Below are 16,046 nucleotides of genomic sequence, written 5' to 3' on the forward strand. Positions count from 1 at the left end.
AGATCAGATATTCTTCCCCTTTCTCTGTGTGTGTGTGTGTGTGTGTGTGTGTGTATGTATGTGAGATGGACCTCTTTTAGCAATTGGATGAATCCCAAGGGTTGTCTCAGAATCATGCTTTTAAAAGCATAAAATAAAACACATATATTATTACAAAGGCAACCAATTATATTGAAAAAGTTATCAAAATATTTTTTAAAAAACAAATTCAAAGAAGCCAACTCTCTACACTATATCAATGATCTCAAGTTCTTTTCTAGTGAAGAAGTTCTATTATTCTATAATATCAAGATAGATATGTTCTTTTCATTTTTTTAATTAGTATATTCTATTATCATCTATTCTTCCAAGGTTTTCTTGTCATTCATTTTGAAAGTTTGTATATGCTTCATTTTTATGAGCATTTTACTTCTTTAAGATATCTAGGCATATGCATTTTTGTTAAAGGTTCAATATCTCTGTAGCATGTAGAATGTTGTGAAAGCCTTTAAAACCTATGCTTCCATGACTATCTCTAAAAAACTATTGGCTCTCTTTTCTAATTCTGGCTTCTTGACTTACAACAGCTGTGGGAGGATGGCATATTTTCTTTTTAGCATGGCTTACTTTATCAAGAAATAGAATTATATTCTAATATTAACTGATTAAACCAAGAAATTTGACTGATACAAATTAAAGTAAATAAGAGCAAAACTTTCTAGAGAATCTATATGTGGACCTATGCTTACAAATTTTTGATTTAGGGATATATTGTATATTGCTAAATTGATTCCAAGGTCATGCCAACATATTGAAAACTCATTTGCTTTTACCTGCTTTCAGAAATTTTAGGCAAACACAGAGGAAAAGTCACCAATGTCTTTTGAAAGAGAGGCAAAAAATGAGCATCATAACCCAGTGGAAAGCATTTATAAGAAGATCAAGATTATACAGAAGAGGGACCAGTCTTCACATCCTACAGTTCAGGTGGTCAGATTTCATTCTAGGAATTTTGATAGTACATGCACTAATACAGCAGAAATAGTTGAAGAAATACTGATTAAGAAGACTATTGGATGCTCATATCAACCAGAAGTTCATTTCTCAAGTCTCGATAAAGTTGACGTTTCTTATGTCCAGCCTTTGTCTTCTAACACTCAATGCATTACCTCTCATCTCCACTCTCCTGGAAAGGCAACACATTCTTTCCCTCTCCAAAGTCCTGAACAAGTCTTCAAGTCAAGAATCCTGAAACTGAATCCAAATCCTTTCAAGTATCTGGTGAGAAAGAAGGAGCTAATCTCTAACAAAGAATATAAAGACTTTCCTCGTGGAGATAATCTTATTTCAACCTCTGATTCTCATTCCATTTCCAATCAAAGCCCTGATCTTTCTTTGGTGATGAGGAGATTATCACTGAATGAAGGAGGTAAAAATTCTTTGAAATGTTTACATTTTCAAATAAACCATTCAGCTTATTTGGTTATAGACATTTTTTTAAACCTTTATCTTTCTTCTTAGGATCAATACCATGTATTAGTTTCAAGGCAGAAGAGTGACAGAAGAAGGCCTAGGCAATGGGCGTTAAGTGACTTGCCCAGGGTAACATAGTTAGGAAGTGTCTGAGGCCATATTTGAACCCAAGACCTCCTGTCTCTAGGCCTGGCTCTCAAATCATCGAACCACTTAGCTGCCTCTGGCTATAGAAATTTTGAGGAAGAAAATATATAATTAAAGTTGAGCAGGAGGAGGGACACTTCATATTTACCTTTAAATTTTTAATGTTTATCACTTTTTATACCCCTAAAATAAAATAATCTTACCCAAGGATCTGGAAGTCTTTATTAAAGGCTTCCTGGAAATAAGGACCATGCCTTACTTTTTATTTTTCCTATTCCCTATCACAATGCTTAATGAATAACATAGAATGAAATATTAAAAATATTTCAGTAATGTATTCTGAGGCATCATAGTAATTAAGAAATAATAGATACCTGGCTTTAAAGTCAGAAATACTTGTTTTCAAGTCCTCCCTCTAGCACAGCTTGACTGTGTGTCTAACCAAATCACTTATCTTTTCAGTGGACTAAGCAACTCCCTACGACTATAAAAGTTGCAGAGAAGGTGCCCACCTGTTTTCATAGAACTCCTCACCTAGGAGTTCCCCATACTAATGAAATCACAAATCTAATCTCTATCCCTGTTATAGACTACCACTGAGTAAAAAAAAAACAAAAAAAATTGGCATATTAAAGACCAAATTAGAATGTGACTATGGGAGAAATTAAGGGGAAAGTTGAGTTAAAATACAGAATAATCTTGGCTAGAAGTAACTATTTAAAAAGTTCTATGAGTAAAAAAGAAATATGTTTGTGGAATTGTGTCATTGTAGGACTTCCATATATTCAATGGAAGATAAAAATCTATATACATATAAGTAAATGCAAAAAATGTACAAAGTCTGTTCAAGGGAGGCAATTTGAAGTCCAGTGTACACTTAGAGGGACACGATCATTTTACATGCTTAACATGGCTATTGTACTTCTCTTGAACCACCTGGGCTAAGGATGGGCAATAAGAAAACAGAAAGAGGCAAGCCTTCTATAGCAAGAGTCTCTTGTCTCTATCTTATGCTACTTATCTCAGTCATTCTCCTGTATACTTATACTAATGCTCTCAGCAAGAGAAATGCCTCATTCTTCAGGAAACCCAGGACACAATCACAGAATTTCTTGTTTGGAATGTTGGTACAGCGCGAACAAGCATCTACTATATTATACCAGGCACTGTACTGAATGCTTTTCAAATTTTTCATTTGATCCTCCAAACAACTCTGTGAGTTAGATGCTGTAATTATCCCCATTCTACAGCTGAGGAGACTGAGGCAATCAGAGTTCATGTGACTTGCCCACTTAGTCATATAACTAATAAGTGTCTGAGGCCAGGCTTTTTCTGGGGTCTTTTTGACACCAGATCTAGGCTTTATATACTGTGTCATCTTTCTTTGCTAAAGGGACTTCAGCATTTACTCCAACATTTACTCAAACAGGATCTACTCTATAGTATCCCTGACAAATTTTTATCTAGTCTTGGTTCTAATGATAGGGAACCTACTATCTTCCAAGGCAACCCATTCTATTTTCAGATCACTCTAGTTGCTAGGAATTTTTTCCTCATGTAAAACTTAAATTTCTCTCAGAACTCCCATATATTGCTCTTAATTCTGCCCTCCTGTGCCTTCCAAAGCACGTAATCCTTCTGCATGAACCATCAGATATTTTAAGAAACCTAATACATCTCTTCTGAAGTTTTCTTTTCTTCCAGCAAAATATCTCTATTTCCTTCAAACAATCTTTGTGTAGTTTGAACTTGAGACTCTTACCAGTTTGGTTACCGTCCTCTAAATGTTCTCCAGTTTATTATCGTTCCAAAATAATGCTATATGGAACACAGTGCTCCAGATGTTCTCTAGTATGGTAGCTAGTCCTCAAATTTTGTCCTTTATTTTTCCAGTAAAGGTTTTTGCTTCTGTAAGATATTTAATCTCTCTTCTTCAGTCTTTATCCTTTCATTGGTTCCTTCCCTCCTACCTATAAATACTTTCAAATCTCACCTATCCTTAAAACAACCTAATAAAATAAGACTGTTTTCCTTAGTATGTCCTCAGGAGGTTGTCATCCTATAAATTTCCTTCCTTCTATAATTAAGCTTCTCCAAAAGAGCAGCACACTCCTCTATTAACTCACTCCATAATGTAATTTCTATTCCTATCACTCTTCTCATAGTATTTGCTCTTAATTAACAAAATCCAGTGGCTTTTCTTGTTCCTCATTTTCTTTGACCTATATGTAGCATTTAAACTATGACACTCTCTATTCACACATTTCTTGCTTCTCTCCCTTCTTTTGGCTTCCATGACACTGTTCTCCAATTCTCTATCAGATTTTTCCATTTCTTTTTCTTCTGTTAACTTATCTTTTTCTTCCTCTTTCCTAGATAAGGATGTCTTACTTTATAGATGTTATTTTCTTCAGTGCAGTTGTATATCTTTTACCATTTAGCCAATTCTGCTTTTTAAGAAGTTGTTTTCTGCAAGAAGGATCTGTACTTCTTTTTGCTATTTGGCCAATTCTGTGTTGTTTTTTAAGGAGTTATGTTCTTCAGTCTTTTTTTACAACTTTTAGCAAGTTGTTAATTGTCTTTTCAGAATTTTCTTGCATTGTTCTCATTTCTTTTCCCAATATTTCCTCTGCTGTTCTTATTTAATTTTTTTGTTCCTTTTAATATCTACATTAATTTTAATAGGAATTTGTGCTGGATTTATATTCAATCTGGATTTTTATTTGAGGCTTTGCTTATAGATATTTTTATATTATTTTCTGAGTTTGGGTATCAAGCTTCCCTGTCACCATGGTAGCTTTTTATGGTCAGTTTCTTCTTTGTTTGTTTGTTCATTTTTCCAGCCTATTTCTTTTTTTTTTAATATATATATTTTATTTGATCATTTCCAAGCATTATTCGTTAAAGACATAGATCATTTTCTTTTCCTCCCCCCCCCACCCCCCATAGCCGACACGTAAGTCCACTGGGCATTAGATGTTTTCTTGATTTGAACCCATTGCTTTGTTGATAGTATTTGCATTAGAGTGTTCATTTAGAGTCTATCCTCTGTCATGTCCTGTAATGTGGAAATTTAAGGCTTCTGGGAGAAGGTTATAATATAGTAATGGTTACAAATGTGGCTACAAGATTTATATAATATTTAAACAATGGCCGCCAAGGAATTTACTTATGAAATTCCTAAAATGAAACACTCAAGTCATAATGAGGTTTATGGAGGTTTAATCACACTGGGAGTAGGGAAAAGGTTAGGGAGAGAAGGAGAGAAGAGAAAAGGGAAAGAGGCTACTCAACCTCTGACCAAGGCAGGGGGAGTTTTAGGCCCAAAGGCCCAGGTGGAAAGAATCAGTCCTTAACTCACGTGACCGATCTGAAGGAAAGCTGTCTGCGGGCGTCCTCCCTCTCCAAGCTCCTAACACCAACTCCCCTCTAGCTCTCTCCACAGGAAGTGAGCGAATTCCAGAGGCTGTTCCCTACCTCACTTCCTGTGTCTCACAAAATCAATGGTTGGCTCTAGCTTGGCTTAGGACAGCCCAGGTGGGCAGTTAGTTATTTCTGATTTGTCATTGACTAGCGCATGCCCGTGTAGGTGAGTGTGCACAATTTTTGGGTGCTAGACCAAAATGGAGACTTTTAAAATTCACAATCCCCCCTGATGATGATTGGGAGACTAGTCTCCCCAATTGATCACTAAACATAAGCATACTGCACCCCCAAAATTTCTAACTATAAGTATATACAAATTTTTTTCCACTAAGAGGACAATTATAATAGTTGTAAATATGGGGAAATAGAGGAGAGAGAAAGACAGCAAACCAATGTTTTGCTGGGCGCATTGACAAAAACCTATTAGGGGGCAGTCCCCTTTGGCATAAGAGTGTACGTTCAAAAAAATGTTCAATCAACCACACCCCAAGGTTCATTCTGGATCTTCCTGTAGTGAAAAGGTTTAGATATCTTTCTGCAAACAGTTCATTCTCTGGATTCAGTTAGTTAGCAAGCTTCTTCTCTGAAGATTTCTCTCGAACAAAATTTAAATCTTGGATTTGATGAAATACAATCCCCCCTGAAGAAAGTGTTGAAAAAAACACTGAGTCCAGCTGAGGATTCAAGTTTTAGTTGTGGGGGTGTGTGAGTTAATTCAAAAGAAAAAACAAAACAATATGAAAATAAAATCAAAAATCAAAATCAAAAGAAGAAAAGGGGAAAAAATTAAGGGAAAAATATAACCCTTTATATATGCATATTTACATTAAAGAATTCAAAATCAGTATCAAAATCAAAAAATCTATGTATACAAAATTTGAGAAAGCAAGAATAAAAAAAAATTTTTTTTTTCCACAGGCCTCTGTATTAGGGTCCAGTTAAGTAATTTCTAATCCCACAAGTCTGTAGGACAGAATGCAGTATATTTTACTTCCCCATTTGCAGCCAAGGCTACAGGAAGTTGCCATACTATAGGAGAGAAAAAAGAGGACCAGATTTTTTTTTTAATATCTAGGGAAGTGTTATTCCCTCGTCTGATTTTACCTTCGTTCTCAGGAATGGATGGAGCCAGGATGGTAGCCAACCTTAGGTACTTGTCTGTAGGTATTTTCACGAAGAGTGTGGATACAGGGAAGGCCTACATCTTAACGTCTGTCAAGTGTCGCAACCCCGAGTCTCACACTAGGTTCAAGTCCTTAGTATTGGCTTAGAAATGCATTAATTCTTCCTGGATTGGTCTTTTGATTTTTAGACCTGTGAGCTCTTTTGGCATTATCCAGGTTATCTCTGTGCTCCTTTTTTGATCTCGTTCCTAGAATCAGACACAAACATTAATCATAGTCCCACAACAATTATCAATAAATGGCAGGTTCCCATAGTCTAAAGCTGTTTGGGTGCGTATTAATAATAACAGCAAGTATATATATTTAAACTAATATTGTAGAATAAAATTAATATTGATCATATGTACCTTAAGTACATAGAAATGAGAAAAAGGGAAAAAAATAAAATAATGTAAAAATAATAATAATAAAATAAGGAAAAGAGAAAAAAAAGGAAAAAAGGAAAAAAATTAAATTTAGGAATTCAATGTGTCAAAAGCAGAATAAAACATTTCCACTTGTCAATGGGTAGTTATCTCCAATGCATGTATAGGATAGAGTCAATCAGTCTCAACAGAAGATGCTCTCTTTACATGAGAACAGTGAATCCAAGAGTCCTTTTCTCCAACCTTTATAGATGTTGGAGTAGTTAACAATATTTGGAATGGTCCTTCCCATGAAGGTTCAGTTGCTCCAGTACGCTTGAAATTCTTTATATACACGTTGTCTCCTGGGTTCAGGTCGTGAAGTGAGAAGTCTAATGGTCCAGCTTGTACTGCAGCTCCGGATTCATGTAGCTCACGCAGTTTGTGCTGTAATTCCTGTATATAGGAAGCAATAGTAATATCTCCCCCTAATAGCGATGTATAAGCCGGGGAGAAAGGCTTAGCCTGTATAGGCGGATGTCCAAAAAGCATCTCAAATGGTGAAATATGTAAGTCTCCTCTAGGCCTGCTTCTAAGATAAAATAGGGCCAAAGGGAGAATTTCAGGCCATTTTAAATGGGTCTCAGTGCATAATTTTCCAATCATAGTTTTAAGTTCTTTGTTCATCCTCTCAACTTGGCCTGAACTCTGGGGATGATATGGAACATGGAATTTTGGAGTTATCCCCAAGCAAGAATATATTTGATTTAAGACAGAATCGGTAAAATGACTCCCTCTATCGGAGTCAATACGTGCTGGTAGGCCAAAACGAGGAATAATTTCTTTTAAAAGCACCTTAGCAACAAAAGCTGCTGTGGCTCGGGCTGTAGGAAATGCTTCTGGCCATCTGGTCAGTTGGTCTACTATGACCAAACAAAATTTATATTGTCCAGCCTTTGGCATCGTTATAAAATCTATCTGCAGGTGCTCAAAAGGTGTGTAAGCCAGAGGACGTCCACCAAAGGCTTTACCACGAAAGGCATGTTGGTTATATGCCTGGCAGGTAGGGCAGGATGAACACACTTTAGAGGCTATGGTAGTTATACCAGGGGCTATCCATACTCTCTTAACAGAGTCCACGATGCCCTGGGTACCAAAATGACCATTTTTATGAATAGATTGGCAAATTTGGTTATAGAAACTTCTAGGGAGCAGGGGTTTTCCTTCAGATGACACCCACACTCCATTAATCTGTTTTGCTTTAAATTTTTGTTTCCATTTTTCCACTTCCTTTTCATTATAGGAGAGTGATAAATTTAAATTATCAGTGGTTGTTAATGTTAAAATTAATCCAGGTCCTTCTATGGCTGCTAGTTTTGCAGCGGCATCTGCTCGGTCATTTCCTCTAGAGACAGGGTCTGAGCCACCTGTATGGGCAGAGCAATGAACTACAGCTAGGGCTTTAGGCAGTTTGAGAGCAGAAAGAACTTCATTAATAATTTCTGCATTAGCTATGGATTTTCCAGCTGAGGTTAAAAATCCTCTCTGGAGCCATAGCATTCCGACTGAGTGACAAATGCCAAAAGCATATCTAGAATCCGTATAAATTGTTGCCTTTTTATCCTTGGCAATTATACAGGCATGTTTCAGAGCTATGAGCTCTGCTCCTTGAGCGCTAATGTTAGAAGGTAGTGAAGCTGACCATTCAGTGGCAAATTCTGAGACTACGGCAGCTCCAGTGTAACGTATGCCATCCCTCATGAAAGAGGAACCGTCGGTAAATAAAATCAGATCTGCATTGTCTAAGGGAGTGTCCAAGAGATTATCTCGAGGCTTTTCTGCCATGGACACTAATGTTTCACAGTTATGTAGTGGTTCTCCTGAAGTTGGTAAATCTGGAAGCAAGGTGGCAGGGTTAAGAGTTGAACAGCGTTTCAAGGTAATATTTTCACTATTTAATAAGGTTATTTCATACCTTGTAATTCTCTGATCCGAGAATGCCTGTGTTCTATGTTTTACCAATAATGCTTCAATCTCATGTGGGCACATTATTGTTAATGGACATCCCAATACTAAATCGACGGTTTTTGTTACTAGTAAGGCTGTAGCAGCTACTCCTCTAAGGCATGGTGGTGCTCCTGCTGCTACTGGGTCTAGTTGGGCAGAATAATAGGCAATTGGGCGCTGAGAAGGTCCCAAAGTCTGAGTTAAAACGCCTGAGGCTACTCCTCTTCACTCATGTACATATAAAGTAAATGGCTTGTTGTAATTTGGGATGCCTAGAGCAGGGGCAGATAAGATAGCCTTTTTTAGCTCTGATAGAGCTGACAGGTGTTCAGGCTCTAATTTGAGGGGTTCAGGGACTACATCCCTTGTTAGTGCTATAAGAGGTTTAGTAATTTCCCCATAACAAGGAATCCATTGTCTGCAAAACCCTGTTGCTCCCAGAATTGCTCTTAACTGTTTTTTAGTAGTAGGAGCACTCAATTTTTGAATATTCTCAATTCGCTTGGGAGAAATAGAGCGGGCACCAGCTGTCAGAATGAACCCCAAATATTCTACTTTGGGGAGACACCACTGAACTTTGTCCTTCGAGATCTTATGACCTCTTTTGTACAATTCCAAAAGAAGGTGTTTGCTATCTTCTTGACATGTTTTTGCATCTGTTGAAGCCAAGAGTAGATCATCTACATATTTGATTAATTTGCTATTTTTAAATGTTATATTGTCTGTGTCTTGGCTCAAAATTTGCTCAAATAAGCTCGGACTTTCGACATAACCCTGTGGCAGCCGACACCAGGTATATTGTGAGCCCTTCCAGGTGAAAGCAAAAATATGTCTGGAGTTTTCATGTATTGGTATGGAAAAAAAGGCTGAACACAAGTCTACTACTGTAAAGTATGTAGCTGTGCTAGGAATAGATGAAATAATAGTATGTATGTTAGAAACTACGGAGTGTCTCTTTATAACGTGATTATTTACTGCCCTTAGATCCTGTATAAATCTATAGATGTGCTTGCCATCGGGCCCTTTTTTTGGTTTTTTAATTGGTAGGATGGGCGTGTTGTATTCAGATTTGCAAGGGATTATTATTCCCTGTTCTATTAATGAGTTAATAACTGGTGTAATACCCTCAATTGCCTCCTTTGAGAGGGGATACTGAGGGATAGAAGGAGGTGGGCTAGATTTAGTTTTTATCTGCACAGGAACAGCAGATTTAAGCAAGCCTACATCAGAAGAAGATGTGGCCCAAAGAGACTCAGGTATATCTTTAGGTATTTCAAAAATGGAAGGCTCTTTTGCATCCTGGTTTTCCGAGAGAAGTACAGGGAGTAATTTTAAAGATTCCTCTGGTACTTCTAATGATAATGAGCCATCTGGGGAGCAGGTTATTGTGGCTCTGAGTTTGCATAGAAGGTCCCTCCCCAGCAAATTTAAAGGGGAGTCGGGCATCAAAAGGAAGGAGTGTTGTACCTCTAGGGGTCCTACAGACACCATTCTAGGAGGAAGTCTTTTAACTCTTTGGGTTATTCCTGATACTCCCATTACATTCTCTGAGCCAATAGAATAACATTGTAAATCAGGTTTTCTCTTTAATATAGACCAGGAAGCTCCGGTGTCTAATAGACAATCATAATAGGTGTTACCCACCTTTAAGGTAACATGGGGTTCATTAGTATGGGGAGGGCAGTGGATAGGGACAACGGGTAGTAGGACATCAGGGTCTGGGAAATCAAAGGTTGTATCCTCTGATTCCTGTGCCCTAGCCCCCCCCGGGCACCATCATTGTGTTTGGGATATTCCTTGGGCACCCCTCTGAAGGGCACCTCTCTGAGAGTCATTAGTACCTCGAGTAATTTTTGGACGAGCGCCATTTCTCACATATTGTTGAGTATTATCATTAAAATTTTCTTCAATTTGAGCATTGTCATTGATTTCCCAATTCCTATTTCTATAATTCTGGTTTCTAAAGTTCTTATTTCTATATTCATTATAGTTATTATTTCTAAAGCTATTATTAGACTGTGTATTTCTTCCAATCATCTTAAGAAAGATTCTACATTCCATCATTTTGTGGCCCTTCTTCTCACAGAAGTGGCAAGTAATGGATTGATAATTGGATTTCTGGAGAGGGGCAATTGTCGTTGGTTCATTACCCTGCCCACTTTCTAATTTAGTTATCCTATCTATTAAATACCTCATTTTTTTCTTCATTTCCTCCATGTTATCATCATTTTCTTTCTCCTTTTCTTCGTTTCCCTTTAAAACATATATAGCTGTTTTTCGCAATTCTTCAAGGTCCATATCTGACCATCTTGGGCATTGTGTTTTGAAATAATTTTTAATTACTTTGCAAGAATTGTTTACAAAGATTCTCCTAACTTGTCTTAAACTACTCTCTTTAGTTAAGTCCCAATCTAAGTATCTGTCCCCAAACTCGATAATTCTGTCCATAAATCTGGAGGGTGTTTCGTTTTCCTTTTGCTTAATTTTTTCCAGTTCCATCCACTTATCTGTACTGTCCGCACATTCCTTCATGGACATGAGGATGGCCTCTCTACAACGGTATAGTTGTAGATAATCCTCAGGATTGTTATAGTCCCATTCGGGATCCTGAGATGGCCAATGTGCTGCATTACGCCCCCTGGTTTTGTTGACATGAGCAATTATTTTATTTTTTTCACGTTCACTTAAAAAAGCCTGGAGTAAGCTCTCAACGTCCTTGTAAGACGGATTATACTGAAAAAATATGTCTCCCATCTTTTTTGTTACTAGAAAAGGATCTTGTTCATATGTGGGAATATTTCGTGTAAATTCATTTATTTCTTGGGGAGTAAACGGTATCCTATGTCTTAAACTCACCACATCCCCATTTCGTCCTATTTCAGGTACTTCTCTTAGAGGAAACAGGCCTCTAGTTGGATTTTGCACCTGTGGGTCAGTTTGACAAGGACAGGTTTTTCTAGGGGGACAAGATCTCTCTTGCATTGGAATTTGGTTTTCTGTAGGAGAAGGAACATGAGAATCTGGGATTGCCGGGGAAGGGTTTTGGGGATTAAATTCAGACAAGATTTGCACTACACGAGAGAAGCAGTCTGTTAACTTGGCTATAGGAAAGGTGTTTTCCATCTCTATTTCAGGGAAGGAAATTTCCTCATTCAAAGGTTCAGAAACAGGTCTATTTCTGGTAGAGTGGTTGTTTGTCAATTGATCCTGTAAGAAACTTTTTAGATCTTCTAATTGGGCTTGCATTTTATCCTCAATTTTTCTTATTTTATCTTCCATATTTCCCATTTTATCCTCAATATTTCCTATTTTATTCTCAATATTTCCTATTTTATCCTCAATTTTTTCTATTTTATTCTCAATATTTCCTATTTTATCCTCAATTTTTTCTATTGTATCCTCAATTTTTTCTATTTTATCCTCAACATTTTCTATTTTATCCTCAATATTTTCTATTTTATCCTCATTTTGCTTTATTTCCTCCTCATTTTGTTTTATTTTCTCCTCATTTTGTTTTATTTTATCCTCAATTTTTTTTATTTTTTCATCTCTAAATATAGTATTGAGGAGTACAAAAATGACAGTACCTATTAATATAAAAATTTGGAGGTATCCTTCATTCCTCAATGCCCCTACTTCTTCAGCTGTCTTATAATTGTCAAAGGATATAGTACTCATTTTTATATGTATATTTTGTAATTTCACAAAGCAAGTGGGGAGCAGGGCAAAGCAGCAAACTTTCCACAGGCTTTTTCTTTTTACAGTAGGTGGCTCTGAGTCTACAACCCTATACAGGCTAAGGGCCTATTGTATTGTAAATTCTCCTTCTTTACAAAGTGTATGTGGGTGGGTCCCAGCAATCTTCTTTGGCCCTCAGGCTAAAGCCGCTAGGACCATGTGCTATCTTCCTTGAGCAAAGCCCACTTAAATTTTTAAGACTAGAAAGGCCAGGAAACAGAAAAAAAAATGGTTTTTAAGTTAGCTCCCTAGCTGTATTCAGCTGATTTTTGCGGGCTAGGAGCTCCTAAGAGCTTCCTCTCCTGAGGTTCCTCGTTGTTGATCAGTTGATTAGCTAAGTCTGGCCTGCCTTATAATCTACTGAGCCACCTCCTTAAAGTAAAAGGAGACAGAAATGAGAGATAAAGAGGAGAAGGAAAAAAAAATCCTGTTGACCCCAATTTAACTTAAGGGGTAAAGGGAAAAGAGAAAAAAAGTATTTTATACTCACCTGTTCTGGCAGCTGTGTCTTTAAGCCAAGGTATTTGGTAACAGGACTGAGGGAGTGAGCAATAAGTGGGTTGAAAAGGCAAGAAAATTCAGGAAATTTATTGAGGTTCTAGAAACCTTCCAAGCACTAAGGCAGGGCCAAGAGCCAGAGGGGGTAGCCGGGGTGGGATTTCTCCCAGGTGATAGTAAGGAGATCAGAAGACTGATAAGGTTCTTTTTTCCCGTAGTGGTTAGCCAAACTGTAATGTGGAAATTTAAGGCTTCTGGGAGAAGGTTATAATATAGTAATGGTTACAAATGTGGCTACAAGATTTATATAATATTTAAACAATGGCCGCCAAGGAATTTACTTATGAAATTCCTAAAATGAAACACTCAAGTCAGAATGAGGTTTATGGAGGTTTAATCACACTGGGAGTAGGGAAAAGGTTAGGGAGAGAAGGAGAGAAGAGAAAAGGGAAAGAGGCTACTCAACCTCTGACCAAGGCAGGGGGAGTTTTAGGCCCAAAGGCCCAGGTGGAAAGAATCAGTCCTTAACTCACGTGACCGATCTGAAGGAAAGCTGTCTGCGGGCGTCCTCCCTCTCCAAGCTCCTAACACCAACTCCCCTCTAGCTCTCTCCACAGGAAGTGAGCGAATTCCAGAGGCTGTTCCCTACCTCACTTCCTGTGTCTCACAAAATCAATGGTTGGCTCTAGCTTGGCTTAGGACAGCCCAGGTGGGCAGTAAGTTATTTCTGATTTGTCATTGACTAGCGCATGCCCGTGTAGGTGGGTGTGCACAATTTTTGGGTGCTAGACCAAAATGGAGACTTTTAAAATTCACAGTCCCCTCAACCTCTGTATTCAGGCAGTTGCTTTTTCTCGGTGTTTCCACTCCCATAGTTTATCCTTTGCTTATGAATGGTGTTTTTTTCTCCTGGATCCCTGCAAGTTGTTCAGGGACATTACACCGCCACTAATGGAGAAGTCCATTACGTTCGATTATACCACAGTGTATTAGTCTCTGTGTACAATGTTCTCCTGGTTCTGCTCCTCTCGCTCTGCATCACTTCCTGGAGGTTGTTCCAGTCTCCATGGAACTTCTCCACTTTATTATTCCTTTTAGCACAATAGTACTCCATCACCAACATATACCACAGTTTATTCAGCCATTCCCCAATTGATGGGCATCCCCTCGTTTTCCAGTTTTGGGCCACCACAAAGAGCGCAGCTATGAATATTTTTGTACAAGTCTTTGTGTCCATTATCTCTTTGGGGTACAGACCCAGCAGTGCTATGGCTGGATCAAAGGGTAGATATTCTTTTGTCACCCTTTGGGCATAGTTCCAAATTGCCCTCCAGAATGGTTGGATCAGTTCACAGCTCCACCAGCAATGAATTAATGTCCCTACTTTGCCACACCCCCTCCAGCATTCATTACTTTCCTTTGCTGTAATGTTAGCCAATCTGCTAGGTGTGAGGTGATACCTCAGAGTTGTTTTGGTTTGCATCTCTCTGATTATAAGAGATGTAGAACACTTCTTCATGTGCTTGTTAATAGTTTTGATTTCTTTATCTGAGAACTGCCTATCCATTTCCCTTGCCCATTTATCAATTGGAGAATGGCTTGATTTTTTGTACAATTGATTTAGCTCATTATAAATATGAGTAATTAAACCTTTGTCAGAGGTTTCTATGAAGATTTTTTCCCAATTTGTTGTTTCCCTTCTGATTTTAGTTATATTGGTTTTGTTTGTACAAAAGCTTTTTAGTTTGATGTAGTCAAAATTATTTATTTTACATTTTGTGATTCTTTCTATATCTTGCTTGGTTTTAAAGCCTTTCCCCTCCCAAAGGTCTGACATGTATACTATTCTGTGTTTACCCAATTTACTTATGGTTTCCTTCTTTATGTTTAAGTCTTTCACCCATTTTGAATTTATCTTGGTGTAGGGTGTGAGGTGTTGATCTATTCCTAGTCTCTCCCACACTGTCTTCCAATTTTCCCAGCAGTTTTTATCGAATAGTGGATTTTTGTCCCAAAAGCTGGGATCTTTGGGTTTATCGTATACTGTCTTGCTGAGGTCGCTTTCCCCCACTCTATTCCACTGATCTTCCTTTCTGTTTCTTAGCCAGTACCAAATTGTTTTGATGACTGCTGCTTTGTAATATAGTTTGAGGTCTGGGACTGCAAGGCCCGCATCATATGTGTTTTTTTTTCATTATTTCCCTGGATATCCTTGATCTTTTGTTCTTCCAAATGAACTTTGTTATGGTTTTTTCTAAATCAGTGAAGAAGTATTTTGGTAGTTCAATGGGTATGGCACTAAATAGATAAATAAGTTTGGGTAGGATGGTCATTTTTATTATATTGGCTCATCCTATCCATGAGCAGTTAATGTTTTTTCCATTTGTTCAAGTCTAGTTTTAGTTGTGTGGCGAGTGTTTTGTAGTTGTGTTCATTTAGTTCCTGTGTTTGTCTTGGGAGGTAGATTCCTAGGTATTTTATTTTGTCTAAGGTGATTTTGAATGGGATTTCTCTTTCTAGTTCTTGCTGCTGAACTGTGTTGGAGATATATAGAAAAGTTGATGATTTATGTGGGTTTATTTTGTATCCTGCAACTTTGCTAAAGTTGTTGATTATTTCAATTAGCTTTTTGGTTGAATCTCTAGGATTCTTTAAGTAGACCATCATGTCATCCGCAAAGAGTGATAACTTGGTCTCCTCCTTGCCTATTTTGATGCCTTCAATTCCTTTATCTTCTCTAATTGCTACTGCTAGTGTTTCTAGTACAATGTCAAATAGTAGGGGTGATAATGGGCATCCTTGTTTCACTCCTGATCTTATTGGGAATGCATCTAGTTTATCCCCATTGCAGATGATATTAGCTGTTGGTTTTAGATATATACTGTTTATTATTTTTAGGAATGACCCTTCTATTCCTATGCTTTCTAGTGTTTTTAATAGGAATGGGTGTTGTATTTTATCAAAGGCTTTTTCTGCATCTATTGAGATAATCATGTGGTTCTTGCTAGTTTGCTTGTTGATGTGGTCAATTATGTGGATGGTTTTCCTAATGTTGAACCAGCCCTGCATCCCTGGTATGAATCCTACTTGATCATGGTGAATGATCCTTCTGATCACTTGCTGGAGTCTTTTTGCTAGTATCCTATTTAAGATTTTTGCATCTATATTCATTAGGGAGATTGGCCTATAGTTTTCTTTCTCTGTTTTTGACCTGCCTGGTTTTGGAATCAGTACCATGTTTGTGTCGTAA

The 16,046-nt window shown here is 37.6% G+C and overlaps 1 protein-coding gene across 1 annotated transcript in view; it reads left to right on the forward strand.

Annotated features, from left to right (window-relative positions):
• The first annotated feature begins 458 nt into the window (after window positions 1-458).
• Window positions 459-16,046, forward strand: part of IRAG2 (inositol 1,4,5-triphosphate receptor associated 2) — a 133,902-nt gene continuing 118,314 nt past the window's right edge. The window contains 1 exon segment of the mRNA XM_056800651.1: window positions 459-1,408. Within this exon segment, the coding sequence (XP_056656629.1) occupies window positions 856-1,408 (553 nt within the window). The 5' untranslated portion in view covers window positions 459-855.

Source organism: Monodelphis domestica, chromosome 5 (genome assembly GCF_027887165.1).
Source record: "Monodelphis domestica isolate mMonDom1 chromosome 5, mMonDom1.pri, whole genome shotgun sequence".
Classification (NCBI taxonomy): Eukaryota; Metazoa; Chordata; class Mammalia; order Didelphimorphia; family Didelphidae; genus Monodelphis; species Monodelphis domestica.